A 23,324-nucleotide genomic window follows, 5' to 3' on the forward strand; every position below is an offset into this window, starting at 1 on the left:
ACAGAAAATTATTTCAGCTCCGTTTAGGTGAGGCTCAGGTCTCGACCTGCAGGTAAAAAAATGTACGTTTCTACGATTCATTCATCCATTCATGTATATATTTTTTTTAATTAACAAAATTTTTTTTACCACAAGGAGGCACTAAATAAAACACACTGTCCCTTTAACAAACTGAACAATTAAAAAACGTTGATCACAGCCTAAAACCAACCCTTTTTTTCTTGAGCAATTATTTTCGGCATCTACATTTTGGCCTTTTGTGGCAAAGCTTGAATGTAAATACTGGCAACCCACCACAAGGTGACTTTTGGGCAAAATTTTGGTCAAGTTTTATTTTTTTTTAGTTTTTTTTTAGACTTAGTCCAAAAATAGACATTTAAAATTGTGTTGGGTTGGGCCATCCATTGTGGATGCACTTTAAAAAAATTATATGTATATTGTGTTTACCCCATCTAATGCGGTTTAAACACACTAACCAATAAAATAAAACCAAATAAGTTGTTTAAAGACGTCGTTTCAACGAAAATGGCTTGTTTTCAACTGTCGTTCTCCGGCTGAATAAAAACGTTTTTTAGACTGAACAACGGAACCCAAGAGTATTTATAATACACTATTTTCAATCTTCTCGGTTCAGAATAGCCATCTGGTTAGCTGCTCCTCTTGCACTCTTTGCACTACTGTATAATACTATACATAACTGTAATTATTTAGTATATTATTAGTACTTCAATACTCCAACTCAATACAACATTTTATTTATATCTGTACATTATACATTATCCTCAAAATCGCTGACAATCGTTCATATACCATATACATTATACATCATGCAATCCTCCATTTTGAAATGAAGGCCAAGGAATGAATAAAGACAATATATTGAAATACTGCACGAGTCGATACATATGACAGATGGCAGACATTTTGTTCTGGATACACGTGTACAAGAATGACAATAAAGTATATCTGAATCTGAATCTGAATTTCTTGGAATATTAATACCTTAACCGTGTATTTCACAATTTTAAGATCTCTCCCAGGGAAGATCTCAAACTCCATTTAGTATTTGAATGGGTTCCTCCCCTTGCCAATTAAGGTGTTATTATCATTTTATGTGTTATGCAATTGAAGTGAAATTCTGATAAATTGTTCACCATTAATGTACAGAAAAACCAAAAGACCTCAAATCTGACTTGTCGATGAAATTAGAGTACACATCTATCGTTGGTATTGACATTACTCAGATAATGGCCCAATTAGTACGTTTTTGAGTGCAAAAATGCATATGCTGTTTAATTAAGTATAATTTTGACTATTTGCCAGCATTTTAGTCATGAATGGCTGTAGTCCTTTTGGACAATACATTTGCTGTTGCTTTACATTGTTAGTGCCATTTCTTCAGCGTTGTCTCATATAATCTTTATAAAAGAAGTTGTTTTGAAGGTAACGAGTGAAAGACAACTTTTATGGTTCATTTTCATCTTTTATGCGATGTCTATCGGTCTTCTTTACGGATGGACCAAGAGGTCAATTGCCAATTTGCCCATGTCGTTGTCTTTGTCAGGCAACAATATCAATTTTGGCTAATTAAGACCTCGAGCCTAACGAGCAGTGCATATAATGAGTCCATTTATAATCTATAAAACAAGTCTGTTTTACAGAATGAAAGAAGACTGCGAGAGGACAACCAGACATTGCATATCAATATAAATGTAGTAGACTTATGATACTTCGCTTTCGGACTTGAGTTCACGCTTTACTATTTTCCGGTTGTTAATTACTTTCATGTCTAGTCGTATTTTGATCTGTAGGAATATCACAAATGATGTGACTATTTAGCAAAATATTTATTAATTATGTGAATTGCTATTTCGGGGATGCAGCAAGGTCAGCGATACTTGAGGACTTGCACATGTACTCACCTTTCAGAGTTAAGGGTTCCAGGTTTTCCATCTATCCATTATCTGTACCGCTTAGCCTCAGTAGGGTCGCGGGGATGGTGGAGCCCATCCTTGCTATCTTCAGGCAGTGGGCAGGGGACACCCTGAAATGGTTGCAAGCTAGTCGCAAGGCACACAGAGACAGACTACTCACTTGCTCATTCACACCTAGGGACAATTTGGACCGGCCAATCAAACTGACATGCGTTTTTTTAGAATGTGCGAGGAAACGGGAGTGCAAGCACAGGGAGACCATACAATCCCCGCACAGGAAGGCTGGTAGCTGGATTTGAACCCAAGACCTCAAAAGAGGCGCTAACCACCTAGCTGCCATGCCGCACTCTTTTGAAGATAATTTAAAAAAAGGTTTAAATCATTGTAACCCACTTCAGGGTAATTACACCTGTAAGTCCTTTAAAAATAGATATCAAATAGTAATATTTAACCGCTTTCATTGTTCTTATTTGTATTTAATATCACAATTTCTAGATACACTTTTTTAAACTTCTTCAATTTTGCAATTATCAGTCAAAATAAAAAAAAGGCGAGCACTCACTGACCTCACAGCACGATGCTGAGAATATTTGGTCTCATTTGTGCCCCCAGTCAAGGGGCAGGAGAACTGCGTGCCTTAGTCTGCAGCCTTATGCAGCAGTTTAAGAAGATGTTGCTAACATGGTTATTATTAGTTTATACGTTTTTGTTAAGAAAGGTATAAATACTACATTATACCTACCTGCAAAAGTAATTATGTTTCATTCATATAGAAACAGTCTTGGAACATTTTAGAAGTAACATGCAGAGGTCTCACTGCATAGCATGCCAATGTAGCATAGTATACAATATATATTATATTACGATATACAATACATTTTATGATTTTTAATAACACAAATAGTATGCAACGTTTTCGTTTAACTAATGTGCACAGCTGCAGAGTGAGGCACAGAATTCTCCTGTCTCATGGCAAGGGACGATGAGTCCAGGGATTCTCTTTTGGCGTAGACTACAGCACCATACAATGGAATTAGTGATAGTAAAAGAAAGTTACCAGCAAGTCACGTGCAGTATTCCAATATATTGTCTTTATTCATTCCTTGGCCTTCATTTCAAAATGGAGGATTACATAATTTCAATGTTTTTATTCAAAAGGATCGGCACGTGCACTTCATTTATAAGGGTAATTTTAAAGATATGTTTCCACTTCTACAGTTGGTCTATTGTTACTGAGCTTTGTTGTGTGTTTCTCCTTTCTTGATCTGCCAATCAAATAGTGAATATGCTGGTTTTCCTATTTATAAAACGCGACTGTGCCTCAACAAAATTGACCTCTCCGCAACTCCCCGGAGACATTGTGTCAGCTTCACTAATAACACTGATGGTACATATGTAGTTGTTCATTGCTCCCAATGGGACAATGCCCATTGGTAGCTGTTTAACTTGTATGACAGAGTATTTTCTACAGCTCCAACAGGTCACTATAGCATTTTAAGTTCACACGGTAGGCGTCCTAAACTTAAGTGCTGTGTAAAAATGGATTCCTTTCTTAAAGCTAATCGCTGGATACAAACTTACACAGTCCACAAACATTTTAGGGCTTCTTTACACAGAAGGAAGCAATGATATATTGACTGCCACACAGAGCAAAAAGTTATTTTCAACCAGCTAGGTTAAATTTTGGGCATTTGTGCCACCCAAAACCTGCAACTGGCAGCACGGCGGATGAGTGGTTAGCAGGTCCGTGGCACAGCTATATAAATATATATATCTATATATATCTATATATATCTATATATATCTATATATATCTATATATATATAGTATATATATATATATATACATAGTATATATATATATATATATATATATATATATATATATATATATATATATATATATATATATATATACATATAAAACATTTTTTGTGAGATTATGAGTTGCTCAAAAGTTAAAAAAATGAAGTAGCTTGGACGTTGGTCTGTCAAAGGAAAAAATACCTGCAAATATAATTACGTAGAATAATACATTTTCTTATTCAAATTACTAATTCATTTTCGACATTAAATTATTGTTGGTAACATACTGATTAAAGGGATAACCACAAACGTGTTATACTTCCTTTTTTTCTTAACTTCTTTATACGACATAATAATTCGGAATATGATGCATCAAAGGAAGTGAGCCGTTTGAGAGCCGGCTCTCTTTAATGAGTTGAGCCGAAAAAGCCGGTTCTCTAAAAAGAGACGGACTTCCTTTCACTACACAACTACCACGTGAAATCCGAGGTGGCAGACGCATGCGCACAGTAGCATCAAACCTGTCGCTTCGTTTGCAAAACAAAAAAAACATACCGAGATAGAGGCTACCGCGGCAAACTCGTTTGACTTGATTGATGTGCCGTTTCGTGATAGTCGGTGTATACTGGATGGAACTCATAATTGACAAATTTGAGTTTTTCTGTACAGATTTTCTTGTACGTCGTACACATCTTAAAATGCATGATAAACATACTTTGTATGGCAAAAACGTACAGGTTGACAGGTATGCATACATGTCAGGTTAATTTCCCGGTCCAAATTGTTCCTAAGTGTGAATGAGCAAGTGAGTTGACGGTCTGTATGCCCTGGGACTAGTTGGGAACCAGTTTACGGAGTCCCCTCCCCACTGCCCAAAAACATCTGGGATGTGCTCCAGCAACCCTGCGACCCTGCTTAGGATAAGTGGTGCAGATAATGGAGGGATGGATGACCCTCGAAAGACACGACCATGGTGGTTGTGTACGTCCAACTCACCAACACACAGACCAAACAACATCGATGTAAACCGAAAGCAAAAAAAGAGCTTTTTTGTTTCAGCCTGATTGTGTTTGTGTGCTGCCTCACAGAGAAGGTAACATGTTCCATTACCTGACCGTGATTCAGTTCAGTCTGAGGCAATCGTCACCTCCAGCGGGGTCACCCGAGGGCCAATATAAGAGAATCGGAATGTGGGCGGTAAGAAAACAAGAGTCAAGTAACAAAATAAGACGCTAATTATAAACTGAGCAGCAAAGTTGAATGTTGAGAGCAGAAGATTTATAAGACTGGGCAGGCGTCACAAAGTGTCAGCGGTGATGGACGCCGGTCGGAGTGTTGTGCTTACGTGGGGACGACGACTGGCAGTGACTGAGCAGACCGTTTTGGCTGTCATTCTTGGACCTTCAGAACTGCGCAGCCACCTGTCCAGTCCAATAAGAGCCGCCAACGTCCGGCCGGCCGGCCTCAACAAGCAGAACGAAGGCTGATGAAAGGATGACAAAAAAACAAGAGAGAGGAGCAGAGTGAAAGGGAATACTAATCTTGAAACGAACGGTTACTTTCTTGTGCCGTATGAGAGCGACCGGTGCTGCATGTGAATTGCAGTGGCAGGTTTGTCTCTCCTCAGCAACGCGTGAGATGACTATCCGCTAATGTCCCTCAATGTCCGACTTGACTCGGAAAGTCTTGTCACTCACTGCTTTAATCTTTGCACTGTTTGGACGCAGCGGAAAACCAACAGAAAGAAAATGTGTCCCCGTCCTCAAGATGGGATTCTTTTTGTTTGGCAATCTACAGGCATTGTGGTTTGTCTTAAAATCAGTTCCAGGCTGTGCTGAATGTATTACTGAAAAACAGTAGTGACAGTTTCAATTTACTTCATTCATAAAGGAACTTATTTAACCCCCAGATTATTGACACCAAAAAGTAGCACATCTCTCTGAAAGTCTCTTAGTTACAAATTGATGCTCATACTCGCTTAAAAGCAGACTCCGAGAACCGCTTTAAAACAGCCACATAATAAAGTGAAAAGAAGGAAACGTGTAGAAGAAGTGAACCCTTCGTATTTCTGAGCTTGTGCAAGAGCTTGTAAAATGAAATGAAATGATCTGCATTTATATAGCGCTTTTCAAGTCAATGACTTCCCAAAGCGCTTTACATTGTGCTTCACATTTCCCAATAGCGGCCGTGATCTGTGCAGCCATGTAAGGCACTAACCTGCTTATTGGGGGTAATTGGGGGTTCAATGTCTTACCCAAGGACACTTCGACATGTAACACGGACAAGCCGGGATTCGAACTGGGATCCCTTAATCCTAAAACGATCGCTCTACCTCCTGAGCTACTGCCGCCCCTAAAAGAACACTTAGGCGGGACACTCCATATCCATTTTGTCAAACCACTAAAAGAGCTCCTTCTCCATTTCTAGCTACTGTCCAAAACGTTTTCTCTTTTCTCTCCAGGCGTGGAGTGTTTCAAAAATAATCTTACGATGAAAAAGACCAAAATTCAGATGTGAGCAGTGCTCTCCCACAGCCACCAAAAGAAAACTGGATGTAGTGGTGAGAGCAGTCTGGAAAAAAAAGAAAAATAAGTAAATAAAAACAAGAAAAAATGAAATAAAAAGGAAAAAGGGAAGGAAATTGAATGAAAAGTATAGTAAAGCAAGAAAAAGAAGAGGGGGAGAAAACAAAAGGAAAAAGGAAAAAGAGAAAACGACGAAAAAAAAGCAAGTAAAAAAGGCTAGACAAAAACGAAACAAAAGTGGGAAAAATAAAACATAAATGATAAAAAAGAGAGAATAGAGAACAAAAAATAATAAAACAAGTAAAAACGTAAGAAAAAAGAAACTAAAGAATGAATCAAAAAAAGAAAAACAGAGAAATTAGGGGAAAAGCAAGCAAGAAAAAATGATAGGGAAAAACAAGAATAAAAAATTTTAAAAAGCTAGGAGAAAAGAAACAAAATAAAGAACTAAAGTAGAAAAGTAAAAAAAGAAATTGAAAAAAAAGGAAAAACAGGAAAAAGGACATATTTTGTTAGTCCCTGTGTTTAGTGTATTAGTACTTATATTGTAATATTCTTCAAAAAATAAATGAATACGTTTAAAAAAATTGATTTATTCAAATAAATCATAACAATATTTATTTTTTCACTCTGCCGTAAACTATACTAGCAACTTTAAACTGGAATCATTGCACGACACAACATCATGTCTATTACAAATATTGACTTTTCAGTGCAACCACAAATGAAGTACAAAATTCCAAAATAAAATATACATTTTTAAAAACGCCAATTTTGAATTACATCCCTCAAAAACACTGTAAACAGTCCTATGCCAACATCCTCTGGGGGTAATACGAGTTGTGTCACCCATGCATATGATATGCCCCCCTGAGACTCATGGCTGCCAATGGCCCTGCTAAGAACCTCTCACGACTTAAAATGGTGCTCTTAAAGGCTACTACAATTAAAAAAAATATATGAAAATGTTCTCGATTCTGAACTATGATCAATGTTTGTCAGCTCTCGGTCTGTTTTTCGAGGTTGAATGGAAAGAAACTGATTGATGAGAATGTATCGCAGTTTACTTATCGCAGTTTCACTGATTTGTATTTACCGTGCATTGTGTTCTGCATTCTGATTGGTTGAACAGAGGGAGACGCTTTGTATAGCAAATGAAGATGGATCAATCCATCACCTAAACTTGGAGCTACATGTGGGTCATTGGTGCTCCTTAGTGGCCCCATAATACTTTTTTATCAATGTTTGATAATGGAAAAATAAATGGTTTCTGGCGTACAGAACCGGAGGGTTAATGTAGTTTTCCCTAAAGTCCAAACGATGGCGGCAAAGTTTCATGTAAAGTGGATCAGGTCCTTAATCCATACAGTTGTGCAATCAAGGAGCAAAATTATTTTAAATAGGAAATTTATAGTGTAGAAATGTATCGTAAAAAAAGAAAAAGGGACCAGTTTAAGTACAGTACTTTCATTTGTTAGACAAACACTTGAGCTTGTAAATTGAGTTTTTTTCTTTAGTAATAAAGTAAATAAAGGTTTTTACTTTTTAGGTTTTGAATATCGTGGGACATTTTGGGATTGCAACAACCCCGAAAAACGAGGGATTACTGTAACTGCCACAGTCAGCAAAACATCCCTTGTACAAATAAAATCATGTCTTTTTAACATTGGTATTAGGTCAATATCAGTATAGTATAGTTAATTTAGAAATCTTAAACCATGATAAGATCCCGACATAATGAGAGATCTATTACTATCAATGGAGCCAGATTAAACATATTGTAGTGGGTTTGACCTGGGGAACATGAAGATCTTTTGATCGAGAAAAAAAAAAGGATGTTGTTGGTTCTGAACAACGGTGACCCAGTTGAAAGAGATAGTCGCTCAACCATCTCATTGTCATCCTTTCATCATTCGGTCCGAATGATAGAGATATTGTGGATGACACTGAGGGGTTTTAACACACAATGGTGTTCAGTCCATCTCACAGCTTCAATTCAACTTTCAGTTCAGTAGAAATAGACGCTCGCTGTGAAAAATACGCAGTGTTATGTTAGTCAGCATCTTCACTACAAAGGTGTTTGCTTTTGCGGGATTGGATTGTTAAAGCAATGCAGGAATGGAAACCATATCCATCACTTTAAAAAGTAAAATAACATCATTTAATAAGTACAAAGATACCCGAGGTACTTAAAATAATAAGCGCTGCAGGAAATTGACAAAAATAAACCATTTTATTATGGAGAAGCAGTACTGCCAAATTGTTTTGATCTAGCTTGAAAGAGACCCTGTTGAGGTTGTCTGTGTTTCAGGAGTTGATGGGCACAACTTTTGTAATAAGTCATAAACACTTGATTTATTTACCCTTTATTTTTAAATGTAAATAGCCTGCATTTATATAGTGCTTTTTAAGTCAATGAAGAGCTCCTAAAGCGCTTTACATTGTGCTTCACACTTTTCACACACAGACTCACAAACCGGTAGCATCGTCGGCCATGCAAGGTAATTACCTGCTTATCTGGGGCATTAGGGATTCAGTGTCTTGCCCAAGGACACTTCAACATATAACACGGAGGAGCTGGGAATCGAACCTGTGATCTCTTGATCCCAGGACAAGCGCTCCTGAGCTGCTGCTGCCCCATTTGTCTTTCTACTGGACCCAGAAAACATTACAGTATATATTTTCATGAAAAATAAAAAAGGAAAGTATATACTTTAGATATATGTGTCACAGACCGGAAATGGACACAGGACCCACTAGCGCTTGTTTTCTCAGTTTTTATTAATAAAGCAGGGCTTGCTTCCACAATCAGATGGTTGACGGACAAGAGGAGCAGGAGATGCGGAAGTGGCACTTCCGTGTCTAGCAAGGAGGGTCGAAGACAGGCGGGAATTACAAGTCATTAGCCGGGACTGGAGAGCAAGGCCGGTGTCATGTTTGGAAACGAGGTCGGCAAAAGGAGGCAGGCAGGTAACGGGGCAAAACAGATCGTATAACAGGCAGGCAGAACGGGGCAGAGTCAGGTCCGGAAACAGGTTGGCAATGAGGATCTAGCAGAGAAACACAGGGCAGGAACAGAGTCTGACGTAAGAGCTTACCGAGCTGGGAGCAACGGTTCGCATAATGATCTGACAGGGATCTCTTGGAATTTGGGGGTTTAAAAAGAGTACATCAGCCAATCAGCTGTCCAGGCTGTTGGCGCCAATTAATCAGTGGCAGGTGCTCTGAATCGGCAATCATGGCAATATGTTTCACATTTTTCGCATGCTTGTTTAGGATGGTGATGGCCCTTGGGAAGAAACTGTCCCCGGGACTGTTAGTCTTTGTTTTAAAGGGCCTGTAGTGCTTACAAGAGGGCAACATATCAGAGAGGTGGTGGCTGGGCTGAGAAAATCTAATTAATTATTACTACAACACAGCATTTTGGTTTACCCTGGTAAAACAAGTTTTTTCAAGTACATTACTCTAGACTTCTTTCAACTGCCGTTTGCTTGGTCACCTGCCTGGTTCAATCGGGCCAGGAATTCGTATTTCTTTGAGGGGTGACTAGAAGAACAGTTGAGGGTATTTTCCTCCCCTCCTGCGAGAGATTTAGTCATAAATCTGTTGGATTAATATGTGGCCTTCCAAGGACTCCGATGCTTTTTGGTGCGAAACACAGGAGTCACTTAGAGCCGAACTGATACTATTTGTTATCAAAGATAATCTCCTTCGAATTGTCTGTGTCACGGTTCCACGGCAAAAAAAAGGTTGGAAATTTAGAAGTAAAGAAGAAAAAAACCTTGAAAAACACAGTAGCTCTAAGAAAAAAAAACATAAAGATCATTAAAACATATCATGAATTCCAATTCTTTCAGTTATTATCATTCCCTTCATTTCCAATGGCTAATTTGTTTGCAATCCCAGCCGTTGTGTTGTTGATAAGAGTTTTATTTTATCGACGTAAAGGCTCGCAAGCACGCTCGGTTGGCTTTTTCTTTCTCTCCTTTTTATTGCCAGTTGTCTAATTGACCTCCCTGGGGAAACGACTCGCCACAGATGTCCTTATCAAACAGAGGAATGGACTGCCTGCATACAAGCTTCTATTAAAGATGGCCTCTCAACACATACGGCCCCAGTATGGAAATTGAGGTCCGGGCGCATTTCTGTCCAGCCCGCCATCATAATTGGAGTTAGATCTTATAAGTTTATGTCGTCTTGAAGATTGCCTCCCTGAAGGAACCCAACTTCCCCTAACATTAACAGCGGAAAACGTTGATAACATCATTTATTGTGCTTTCAATGACGGCAAAAAAATCATCATACATTTTGTTTTTTACTGGATGTTCAGGTCTTGGTAAGTGCAAAAAACCCCAATAGAATTCTTAAAAGGATGTGTTAGAATTTTCACTGGAATGCCATGATAGAATCAGACTTCTAAATTACCTTCAAAGTGTTATGCAGGCAGTTCAGTGAGATGTTGACTGCAAAAAAAAACTGAAAAAATTATATGTGTACCTTGAAACGTCAAAAGCATTATAAAACACTTTTTTTTTTAAAATTAAGTAACAAACTTGTAGTGTTACTCCCAATAATCATGCAGATATGTTGCAAAGTGTTTCACGCGCCAGAAAACTTTGGTCTCAAAGCAGGTTGTTTCTTCTAGAGCTGTGACCGGATAACAACTCATAATTCAAAATATTGGCGAGTTCTATTAAAAAAAAAAAACTGACAATTGTAGTAAACAGCGATAGCATAGAGCTAATTTCTGCTTGGAGAAATTAGAACTTCGTTTACCGTGTCCCTGGGGACTTGTAGCTGTTTTATCCAAGTTACGTGATTCGATCATCAAAAGCTGTGTGTGGTTTACCTGCGTTCACTTACTTTTAGGTAGGCAATTGTGGCTTTTCTTTTGTGGCTGTTTTACCCCTTGTTCAGCCATGTTATGGCATTATCTCTGCTCCTTTCACTTCACTTATTTAAGTAATGGTTCTCAAAACAGTTCTTTTCATATGTGAGGCAAAGGTGAAGATTGTATTTGCTACACTGCAGGCTGGTGTACCCTTTATCACACTGTCTGTAGTGTGCTCTGTTTGTTTTTAGTTAGAAATGTGCCATTAGGTCCTTCCAGAGATCCAATGAAGGGTGTCCACATGAAAATCGCATCCTGCACACTGAACCAAGTCTGTACAGGTTGCATTTTGAAATGGAAGTAGTAAACCATAAATTAACATACCAATGTAACAATCCTATTTGCACACCCTACATTCCAACAGTTGCATACGTTTCAAATCTCACTTTAGACTGCATTTTTACTACCACAAGCTCAACGATGCCATATGGCAAGATTGAAATAACAGGTTAAAAAACATTTGATGAATGTATTTTCATGGAAACTATATATGTACATGCTCTAGACATTGTAAAAATCACTATACATATATATATATATATATATATATATATATATATATATATATATATATATATATATATATATATATAAAAGGCTTTTCACGTACCTGAATATGACAAATCTTTTCCAATGCTTCAAAGGCAATTTGAGGTCCAGACGTTTTGCAGGGTTTGTGACTTGAAGGCCAGACAGCTTGACTTAAAAACACAACCTCTGTCCAATGAAAATCAAGGCAGGTACAACAGGATCCGATGAAATTCTAAATGTGGTCTTAAGAAAAAAACAAAACAACATTGAGAGATTTTTGGGAAATGGTAACTGTTTAGTTGCCATATGGTAAGCTGGGCCTTATAGAACTGTCAAAATGACAGTCCAATGGACATCTTCAACATGTTCAAGCAGACCACAGCATACACAGAAAATAGTACTTGCACCCTAACGGGACACTGTGTAATGGTTGACCACTTGGTGTCACTGTATTGTGTTGTGTTACTAAAATCAAATGCTACAAAACCCAAAGAAGATAACAAAGTACGGAGACTCAAAGTGACCAAAAAGCCCAATTTTTCTTACTTTCACATTCTTTTGGGTACCTGTAGCAACAAGATGGCTGATAATTATGTCAGGTACCTCTAGGTGAGGCTCAGGTTATTTAAAATATATAGAAATTTCTTGACTTACAAGTACTGTAATTAAAAAAAGGTACGCTTATGTGATAGTTCAAGCATTCTTGGTTATTATTCAAATCAATTTTGAATTTTTAATGAATGATTTTTTTTTACCTCTCACAGGCGCTAAATAATACACAATATCCATAAGTCTTAATAGTCTAAGATCCAAAATACTAGTTTAAAATTGTTAAAGTAACAGTTTTCTTATCAAAAACGTTTTTGTAAGATTCTGAACCAGGGGTCTCCAAAGTGGTACTCGCGGATACCAGGTAGCCCCCTTAGAGCAGTTGAGTATCCCATGGACTGGTTGTGAAAATAGCGTCATGGTTATTTTCTATGAAATTTGATTTATAACTGTCATGAGCAATGATCTGGGACTATATCCAGATGGTCAAGCTAGAGAAGACCGACTTGCATGTCAAGTATATTTAAAAAAACAAACTTTAGTGATTTACTCTGCTTATTTTAACCCTACTATCAATAATTACAACCCAGTAAAACATTAACTTTGTAACTGTAATTTAGTATTAGCATAAGGTACTAGTGTAGTCGTAAGCTAACCAAAAAGCACTTTGGTTTTCTGTTAAAAAATACAAAAACATTTAACATGTTTGGTTAAATACAGAAGAAAAAAATAACTCTCACCTCAGGCGGCCTCTGTTCTTGTCAATATTTTTACGTAAGATGAAGGCTTGGGAATTTGTTTGCACACTTGTTTAAGATGTGAAAGAAACCTGTATCTGCTCCCTTATTATTTTTTTTTCTCAAATACATCAATACATTAATCCTTGACTATACACTTTAATGTAGCGCAGACTTATTGAAATGTACTCCCCCACAAAGTGACTAATCTAGGAAAGAGAGAGTGGTGCCCTGAATGAGCTCACACCACCAGCGAGCTGCAGTCAGCGTCTGCCCGTTTGAATTTGTGATGGATGTGATTGATGCCAGCCAGTTCGGCTTCTGTGACGCTTCTCTTTGGCATGGCTGATGTGTTTGAAGGCTCTTTTTGTTCGCGAATGGACACCGTGCTAGCGTGAGTGGCACCCAACTGTCTCATCACACTGCTGATTTTATGACTTGATCCCGAGGCCGTGTGGCCGTGCCTTTTGAATTTTCATCAAATATTTATTAACAGGTAAATATCTCAATTCTGTTCTCTTATTTCCTCTCTCGCTGCCGGTGGTGTCTTTCTTTTTGTTTGTCCCTGCTTTGGCAGGCGCCGTATTGAATGCCGGCTCTTGTACGTCCTAGGCCACCTCACACACTAAATTCCCAACAATAATTCACAACAGGCATGAAATTGGAGTCTTGACAGTGCATGTCCAACTGAATAAGCACTCAGATAAATGACAGGTCTGGAGATGTCACTGACATAATGAACAGGACTTAGGCTCTTTTTCTTTCTTAATCCCAGGGACCAGAAATCGCTCCATGGCTATAAAAAAGACTGATTTCTCTTGTATTTCCAGCAATCTTTTTCCACATTGACTGATTTACTAACAAGTGTCAAACAAGGATTTGCCTGTAATACATGTTAAGCTTAAATGGACATTGTGTCTTATTTAGCACCTCGAACTGGTAAAAAACCTAAAAATCAAATAATGATATGAATAATAAGAAAACATCGGTTAACTATCTTATAAACGTGCATTTTTAAAATACCGTATTTTCCGCACTATAAGGCGCACCGGGTTATAGGGCGCACCCCCAAAAAATAGTTTTTGGTCCTATATTTTCCATACATAAGGCGCACCGGAATATAAGGCGCTACAATGGGAACGTCGACAAAACAGTCAGATAGTTCAGTCAAACTTATTACCCCCTTAAGCATTATGTTTACTGCTCACCTTGCACAATGTTGACCATTTTTTTTCTGCACTATGATGACTATGTTTGCACCAATGCATATGTTGACTATTTTTTTGCACTATGATGACTTTTGCACCAAATGCAAAATTGCACAACCCTTACAATACCAACTGTATTACGATACCAACTGTATGTAACATTCTCCATGCCGGCATTTCTTGTGTAAATATCATGTAAATTATAATTATAGCCTTATCCTCCTTGTTTTATAACCTTATCTTATCTGTTCCTTTATCTTCTTGGCTTTTTACCTCACTGTGAATGTGTGAAACTGGAGTGTCATGCCCAATTTCGTTGTCACAATATGTTGACCCATTTTGTAACAATGACAATAAAGGTATATTCTATTCTATTCTATTCTAACATTCCGAAAGCTTGCAAAGAAGCAAATACGTGTCTCAGACATGTACGGAAACAGTGTCTGTGCGATGTCACCAATCACTCAAATGCATCGTTCCGAATATCATTCAAAAGGTTAAAGTCTTGGGATTCAAGAAATGCCAAACATTTCTTTGTTTCCATTTTATTTTTTGCTGGCAACTGTGTGGACAGCAAAGTAAGAATTTTATTGTGCAGGGAAACAGGGTTATTTACTGTGCATATGACAATAAACACTTTGAATTGAATTTAGTTTAAAAATAGACTCATCACAGAAACATCAAGATCGTCTTAAAACAAGATACCGGGAAAATATGAAGCCGCATAGCTCACCTAAGTTCTCTTGCAGCCATCACGTTCAAAAATGATACGTAACCATGGTCTTTTTAATACCGTGAGTGTAGTAAACCCAGGAGAGTAAAATATTTACAAATACAGAATAGTAAAAAATGTTTTCTCTATGCCGTAGTGCAACCCAACGTGTGATTCACATTCATCTTTTTCGGCCAATTGCAGGCTTTGTTTTGCCCCTTTAGCCTATGCAAGCCTGTAAATGATTAAAAAAGATCCGCCCCCTTTACCTCCGAATAACTTTAGCCAATGGTGACTGATTCAAATGATGATTGACACATTGGTTAGGAAATGAAACGTCGGTATATAAATCCCAGCATACACCACGGACGACTTCGCCTTCGGGGAAAAATCTAGTCGGCGGCTGCTTACCTTAGTTGCAAGACTTTGCGACTTAATATTGATCCATATATAAGGCGCACTGCATTATAAGGCGCATGGTCAGCTTTTGAAAAAAATAAAGGCTTTTAGTTGCGCCTTATAGTGCGGAAAATACGGTACTTGCTGGTCGAGAAATTTGTATGTATTTTTTTTCTAACATAAGGCTCACTGAGAGGGGGCTGACACAATTTTCCGCCATCTCACTTTAAAGGTTATGCCAGAAAACCAGAAAACATTGATAAATGCTGGGTAAATAGGGAAAAGAAAAATGGTGCTAATTGAATCTTTGAATCTCCATAGTTTGTAGTCTTGCTGTTAGGGTCTGGTACACATACGTCCACCAGAAGTCCCCATCTGGGTTTGGAACTGGGCACACGGGTGTCCAATCACTACACAACTGTCCCGATGGACCTATGTCCAAGCCCCACCTTCAAACACGGTGAGCCTATCACAGTGCGCACAGCAGACTCCTTACACTTGGACAAGCTCTGCTGGCATGTGCATTTAATTGGATTTCAGTTGGTTCATTTTCATAGATTTCTTTTTTTCGTTTTTTTCTTACATTTACACTTTAAAATGGTCAACTGGTTTGCATTGGGTACATGAATCTTATATGAGGTATCCTGAGTGGCTGGGCAATGGGGGGCATTTTTTTACCCAATTTACCCACGTCTAAATCGAGACAAGTGTCTGCCTTGGACAAAGTTATGCGTAGACAACCATACCAACTCAATGTGGATAACGTCAGTAAGGATGTCTGCATCTGTTCTCAAGTAAGTCAACAGGGTATTTGAGTTGTGAACAAGGCAAGGTACTCATCCGCACCGGGTCCCAATGGAGTTCCTTACAAGCTATATAAAAACTGCCCCAAGGTGCTAGCATTGCCTGGAAAAAGCAGCTCATCTCATCAGAGTGGCAAAGGGCTGTAGTGGACCTCATCCCAAGGAAGAAAACTCCAGAGACATCAGCCAATTTCGAAACATTGCCTTGTTTAACTTAGAAGGAAAAATCTTCTTCTCAATTTTATCCAGAAGGATGACCACCTATCTGCTAGAGAACAACTACATTGACAACAATTGTCAAAAAGCAGGAGTCACAGGTTTTTCATGGTGCATGAAGCACGCCACAATGATCTGAGACCAGACCCAGAAGGCCAATCCGGAGAAGACAGACCTGCCACTGAAGACAGACCTGCATGGCACCTGGCTTGATCTCGCAAATGCGTATTGGTCAGTACGCCACCCAACTCTGCAAAGGCTGTGACTTATTCAAACTTATACAAACCTTCATTTATTTTGAAACATATATGGCAATTTTATATCCACTCAAGGCCTAACATAAATACGTTCCCAAAATCATTGTCAATCTTGAGAACATGCTTGGGAATACTCATTTTTGTGGTGACAAAGTGCACAACTTTTACTTTTTGGCCAGATTACACAAAATGATGTAACTTCCTCTACATATGGAAACTTTGGGGTCCTCACTGTCACTGTTGCCATGGCGCCCAATTGGCCCCGCCAGCTGCGGCTCGTTAACACATTGGCTTCCTTTCTATTTAAGCTCAGTGCTCTCGCTCTCCCTTTGTCTTTCCGTCAACGAACCTCTGACGCGCATGGGTTTTGACTCGGTCCTGTTTCCTGTTGGTATTTCCTGTCCAGTATTGTTGCCGTTTATTTTGTCCTGTTTAATATCGGTCTCCAGTTTCGTTCCAGTCTAGTTTGTCCTGTTTAATTTCAATATCCTGTTTTTGTTCCTGTTTATTTTGTCCTGTTTGATATTGGTTTCCAGTTTCTTTCCATCTAGTTTGTCCTGTTTAATTTCGATATCCTGTTTTGATATCTATCCTGTCTGTCCTTACCTGTCCGGTATCGACCCCATCTGTCCGATATCTGCTCGGCCTCTAGCTTCCTGTCATTACGACCCAGACTGCTTCTTAACGTGCATGACTCCCCATTTCCCGTAAAATAGAAGGCTGGTGTGAGAAAACGTCACGCATTTGGGTCCTGATCCTGTTTTGGCTCCTGACACTCACAGTGTCTATTCCTCCATGTCCGTAGTCTTACCAAATAACCTAGTGTTAATCATACTTAGATATAATCATATACCTTTTACAAATAATGGTAAATATGTGAAGTCAATATTTTACATTTTTAGGGGATTTGGACTCAAGACTTGCATCTCAAAGAGATGATTTAGTGCTGTATTCCAAGCCAGATAATCTGCCTTTCTGCTTTCCTCAAATTCAGCATAAATGTAGGGAAACTAACCATCCACACACCAGAAGATGAGGGACCTCATTTAAACACAAAATAAACTTGGCTGACGATAACAGATTAAAGGAAAAACAAGACAATATAGTACCATGGAACACACAAAAACAAGAACAAACCTGAGAAAAATAAAACACAAATATATGAACAACACACAAATACCTTAACTGCATGAATACTACACACGTAGCTGGTATCATTCTATTAGGTGTATCAAATTAATTATTTCCTGACGACTGACCATAGTTCAACACTCTTTTCCAAAGTTGGAGTTAATGTTCCATAAGTGGTTTTCACACATGCCATTAGTCCTGAGTGACCATTTGTTATTAGTCACATGAAAGTATGTCTATCCAGACAAAAGCAGGAGAACAAGTTATTGATGACTATGAGGTAGAACGCTTAATTTGCACCGTCTTCTACCAGATTATAAATTATATTGAAAGTCGCTGGATTTGCATAAATCTCATTAGACCCAATGAGAGAGGTTCATAAATCCTGATATTAATTAGTCATTTTAGCCACTCTTTTGCAGGAAAATAGGGCGTATTAATATAACAAGAAGGGAGCGTAATCGCGAAGCCTAATTGCTTGTTGTGTGAACCACTCCAGTGAACAAATCAGCAGATTGTTAGTTTTGCTTGCAGATCATTGAGGATGTACCCTCAAGCATCCTCGGCATGTGTTTTGTTTACGTGTGAATCATTTACTCAATGTAATTACTGTACGTTTCTATCAGAATCCGGAAGACAGTGAAGAAACATTAAGAGGCACGTTTCCCTTCATTCGTTATCATGAATTCTGAGCATATTTCACTCCAAAGCGACCAACCGAGGTGTATGAGAACTAACTAAAGCCCCATCTTAAGTTTCGGAGAATGAGGTTTGCAGATCTTTGGAGAGTTGTTGGGGTCAGATATTCAGTTTAATTGTGTTGCAGTAAAACTGGAATGTTCTACATTATATTCAAATGTGTAATTTCTCAGAATTTAACTCAATCCCTATCCATTACACAATTGACACTCTGAATGGTTGTCCATCGATGGCTTAGTTAATCAGGTACTTCAATGTAAAAATGTTAACATTGATTATTGTTGAAATAAAAACGGATTCAAAATACAGTAAATCAGAAAACTGAACCCCTAAAATAAGCATAAATATCTGCAAGTGGTTCAAGATTTATAAACCGTTTAAACCATTTAATGTGTTTATTGTACATTTGTTTTATTAAATTAGCGGTACATTTGTTTTATTCTGCTTGCAATGAGGAATGCTTATAGAGTAACTCTAGTTCTACTATTGAATACTTACAAAGAATGCTTATAATGCCAGGGTTGGTTTATTTTGACTATTGAACGCTTTCTATTGACGAGTAACGAACACTTGCATGATTGACACTGTTTCACAACCTTTAGGGTTGAACTAATTTTTCTAACCTAAGATGAAAAAGAAAGGGTGCAGAGGAGGGCCTCTAGGACAGGCTGAATATTGTCCACATTTAGAATATTTTACAGTCTTCAATCTTGAAACCCACGATCCCTTCTCTCCTTAATTTGGGTATTTTTACTTCTTTTGATTAAGGGCTATATAAAATAAGCATGACTTGACTCGCAACTGCCCCCCTGTGGTCTAAAATTGAACTGCATTGTTTGTGTAACACTTGTTCACTGCACATCCCTACGTGGAGTGCTATTCCCTGAGTGCTCCAAAGTGATAATAACACAAACGATAGAAGGCAGTTTAAACAGTTGAAATGCAAAATTGTATTGCTTGTCTAGGAATTTGTGTTCTATCGATTATAGGAATTTGTGTTCTATCGATTAGCAAGGCTTAACATCAATATTTTGTCAAGTCGTTTTGAATACTGTAATGATTCAGAGATTTTTTAATTTTCCTTGCCCGCATGTCAGTTTCAGATCAGTGGATGGTGTAATTGTGGCATATGAAGTCATTTGAGACATTTTGTGATTAAGGACTTAGTATGTTATGGCTTATACACATTGTTTTATGACATTGTCACATAAAAGATTAAATCTATGGTCCCAACATCTGTGGATGAAGATGCACATTAGACATGCTGTCTTTCTTCTCCGGCAGGTTCCTCTGTGGCTCAACTTAAGGCAAGTGACCCTGAAGGAGAACCGCTCATGTTTGGGGTTTCAGGAGAGCAGGCCATGCGCTATTTCTCAGTCAACAAAGAAACTGGCGTAGTGTGGCTTCGACAGCAGCTTGATCGCGAGGTAAGATCATGCAACCATCATAATAGTTGCACATTCTTCCACCAGACATTTATAAAGCGTTGCTCTTAATCAATAAAAAATATTGCATTCTTTTGTACTTACAGACCAAGTCAGAAATGCAAGTAGAATTCTATGTAAGCGACATTCAAGAGGTAAGATCTTTATTTTGTTTTATACCTGAACCACACGTGGCTCAATGGCCGCCACAAAACCAAATAATTCATGCATTTTGCAGCAAACACAATACTAATCTTACCCTGCGTTTCGACTATTGACATGTTATTGTGAAAAGCATTTACGGCTGAGACCCATATTAAAGATTTATAACAGGACAATTAAAAGTACAATTGCAAACAGTCAATAACAACAGTACATCAATAAAAATCAATGCAATAATGTAGTAAATATTTCATGCAAATCAACTAATATTATTATTATTATTATAATGAGGCATTTGACCTCGCTGGCACGAATGTATCCATTCATTTTTAATACAGCGCTTGTAGTCCTCATTAGCATAAACTCTATCTTCCTTGCTTTTTATTTGTTATAGTGGGAAAATGTCCATTATTGATTATTTCAATTATAAAATATAAATGCTCAAATATAAAGCCACAAGGCTAATTTCCATTGTTAGCATTCTCGCCAGGAGGCACTTGGAAATGTGAAGCTATTAAAAGGTAGTATAAAACAAAAAACAAATCAATAGTAGAATACAGAAATTAATGCTGACTGATTTGTTTGCCATTCCCAAATGTACTTACACTAGCTTTATCAGATTGTTTTTATGTTTCTGCCCTATGCAATCCAACGTTTTCATAGCGGATGATTGTTTTTTACCCCAAAATTTCCTCCATAGGTTGTCAAAGACACAGTCAACATCCAAATTGGAGATGTGAATGACAATGCACCCATTTTTCATGGGCAGCCTTACACCGTGCACATCCCTGAGGTAAGATTGCAAGAACACAACTTTTGCATCTACCGTGTTGAATGAATGAGTGGTCGCCGTTTACCATTTGTAAACTTATGATCTCAAACAAAGGTGCAAACTAGAATGGCACTGCGCCATCAGAGCATCACCTGCATTGGGACGGGAAACCACTTTTGGGTGGAATTACCCTTTTTTGGCAGGGTCTTTGGCACGTGTGAATAAAAAATCTAATTAGTAAGACAAAAATTTTGAAATGGGGGTATAAAAAGCTCAAATATGTAATTGTCTACATATATTTTGTATGGAAAAGATTTACCTCAAGATGCAAACAATCCAGGAGAAAACAAAATAAAACTGGCCTAAGAGAGTAGAATGTCTTTCTGGGAAAGCTGCTGATTAAGTAAAACCAAAAGTGCCAAGTCAGATTTTTTGGGGGCAGTTTTCACATCAGCGGCAGCCTACCTAACTCCCAGTAAAAGATAGTGTTGATATTTAAAGTTGTTCTGGCTGTGGAGAGTTGGATGTCTTTCTGGGTAAAAATGCTGTGTCAGTAAAACCAAAAGCAACGTGTCGGTTTTTATAGGGGCTACATTATTGCTTGTGAAAGATTATGATCCTCGCTAAATTTGTTCTATCCTGGGAGAGTAGAATATCTTCTTTGTAGAGCTGCTGAGTCAGCAAAACCGAAAATGCCAATTAAACTTTTTGGGCAGTATTCGCACCTTGGGTAACCTACCTGACTGCCCGTGAAAGATGGTGTTGATATTGAATGTAGTTCCCTCTGTGAGAGTGAAATGTCTTTCTTGGAAAAAATGCTGAGGCTTAAAATCCAAAACTGTCAGTTTTATTGGCATATTTCATGTCTAAGGTAACTTACCTGTCTGTGAACGATGATGGTCATATGTAAACTTCTTCTACCCTTTCTTGGGTGGGAAGACACTCAATCTCACAAAACGATAAATATATACATACTTAGATTCCAAACAAAAACATTATCACCACCTTCACTTTACTTGCGGTTTATCAATGTATATAATTTAAGGAAAATTAATGTTTACAGAAAATCGGGTTGTCATGTAATTTTCTCAACTTCTTTTTAAAATACGTTGCTGCTAAATTTAAATGCTCTATTGTTCTGTTGCATTTCCAACCTTATAAATATAATTTGATTGCCTTTTCATCCTGACGTTCTTTTCAGTGTTTCCTTTATTCTTTATTACGTGTTATACAGTAGTGCCCTGTCTAATCTCATTGTAATCAATAATGACTGTGTTTTTTACCAATGACAATAAAGACAATTCTAATTCTAAAACATGAGATAGTTTTAACAAGGATGGGAATTGCGTATAACAACATGTAAAATAGAAATAAATATGATGAAACTACTTATGTAATATTCCAAGAAAAGCCAGTAAAAAACTATGTTGTAAAAAATAAACATACTCCATAAGCAGAATAATTTTCCCATATAAGTCATATTTTTTTCTTTTTTAAACATGTTTATCTTGTTTCTACGTAAAACAATAAAAATAATCATACTTAATACATGTAAAATCATCTAATCTCTCATATGTAATATAGTTTTGCTCATTTCAAAGGAGACATATTCGGCTAATTACCTTTTTGGAGATTTTGGACATTTTAAGATGACAACTCACAAAAAATATGATTTGTTCCAATCACCCATCAATGAAAATGTAAGCACATTCTTGTGACTTTAAAGCCCCCTTCACCAGGTTAATTGGCTAATGGAATTTTGTATATTCTGTATATGTCTGGGGATATTCGCCATGACTTTGTTTTTCCAGCCATCCTCGCAGAATCGCAATATAGTGAAGCTATGGAGCTCATTTGAAAATCTTAAATTTAAAGAAGGACTCAAATGTTGAAATATTGAAAATGTTACACTGCATATATTGTCATAATTGTATGACTTCTCTAGTATTAGCGGTTTTATTATTTTATTAATCACATTATTGAAAATTCTGGGGGGAAATTAATGATATTTATGATTTTTTCGAATGAAGTTTTTGTAGTAGTATGCCACCAAGAAATGCCTTTAGACTTATTGTGGATCTCATCAATGGACGGGTCTTGGGTGTGAATGAATTATTGGGAAATTTCCTTCAACTCAGGTTTTTCTATGTCCTGGTTCACCCCTTCCTCAAGTTTTGTTCTTCTCATAACCAGCCCCTCTCTATTATACAAAAAATGGTCAGCTATGTTGACAATGCCTTTGTGACACTCACACACAGCTCGTTCTGTACTCACAGGCTCAGAAAACAATAGTTGGTTTTATTGTAAGGAAAACGTCAACGTAAATGCTCCGTTCCAGCCTTTGTTTTGCTCGATTAAGTCTCGCAACCCGGATGTTGATTTGAGCACGTGGAGGAGAAAAACTTTTCCTTCTTCAAATCAAAAATCTGGCTACTAAATGGAAAAAAACCCTGTACAGCATTTCAGTACAAAATGCTTTTCTTGGGAGAGGGCTGGTTTTAGTGAAATAGATTACGTTTCCACCAAAATAACTTTAATTTATAAGAAAATACTCTGTCTTTGCATTCA

The 23,324-nt window shown here is 37.7% G+C and overlaps 1 protein-coding gene across 1 annotated transcript in view; it reads left to right on the forward strand.

Annotated features, from left to right (window-relative positions):
* The window catches only part of cdh23 (cadherin-related 23), a 330,854-nt gene that overhangs the window by 61,184 nt on the left and 246,346 nt on the right, over positions 1 to 23,324 (forward strand). Inside the window, exons 4-6 of the mRNA XM_088350886.1 lie at positions 19,683 to 19,825; positions 19,930 to 19,977; positions 20,685 to 20,777. Coding sequence (XP_088207012.1) covers positions 19,683 to 19,825; positions 19,930 to 19,977; positions 20,685 to 20,777 — 284 coding nt within the window. The remainder of the gene's footprint in view (positions 1 to 19,682; positions 19,826 to 19,929; positions 19,978 to 20,684; positions 20,778 to 23,324) is intronic.

The sequence above is a fragment of the Urocampus carinirostris genome, chromosome 13 (genome assembly GCF_059441175.1).
Source record: "Urocampus carinirostris isolate Australia breed hairy pipefish chromosome 13, RoL_Ucar_1.0, whole genome shotgun sequence".
Classification (NCBI taxonomy): Eukaryota; Metazoa; Chordata; class Actinopteri; order Syngnathiformes; family Syngnathidae; genus Urocampus; species Urocampus carinirostris.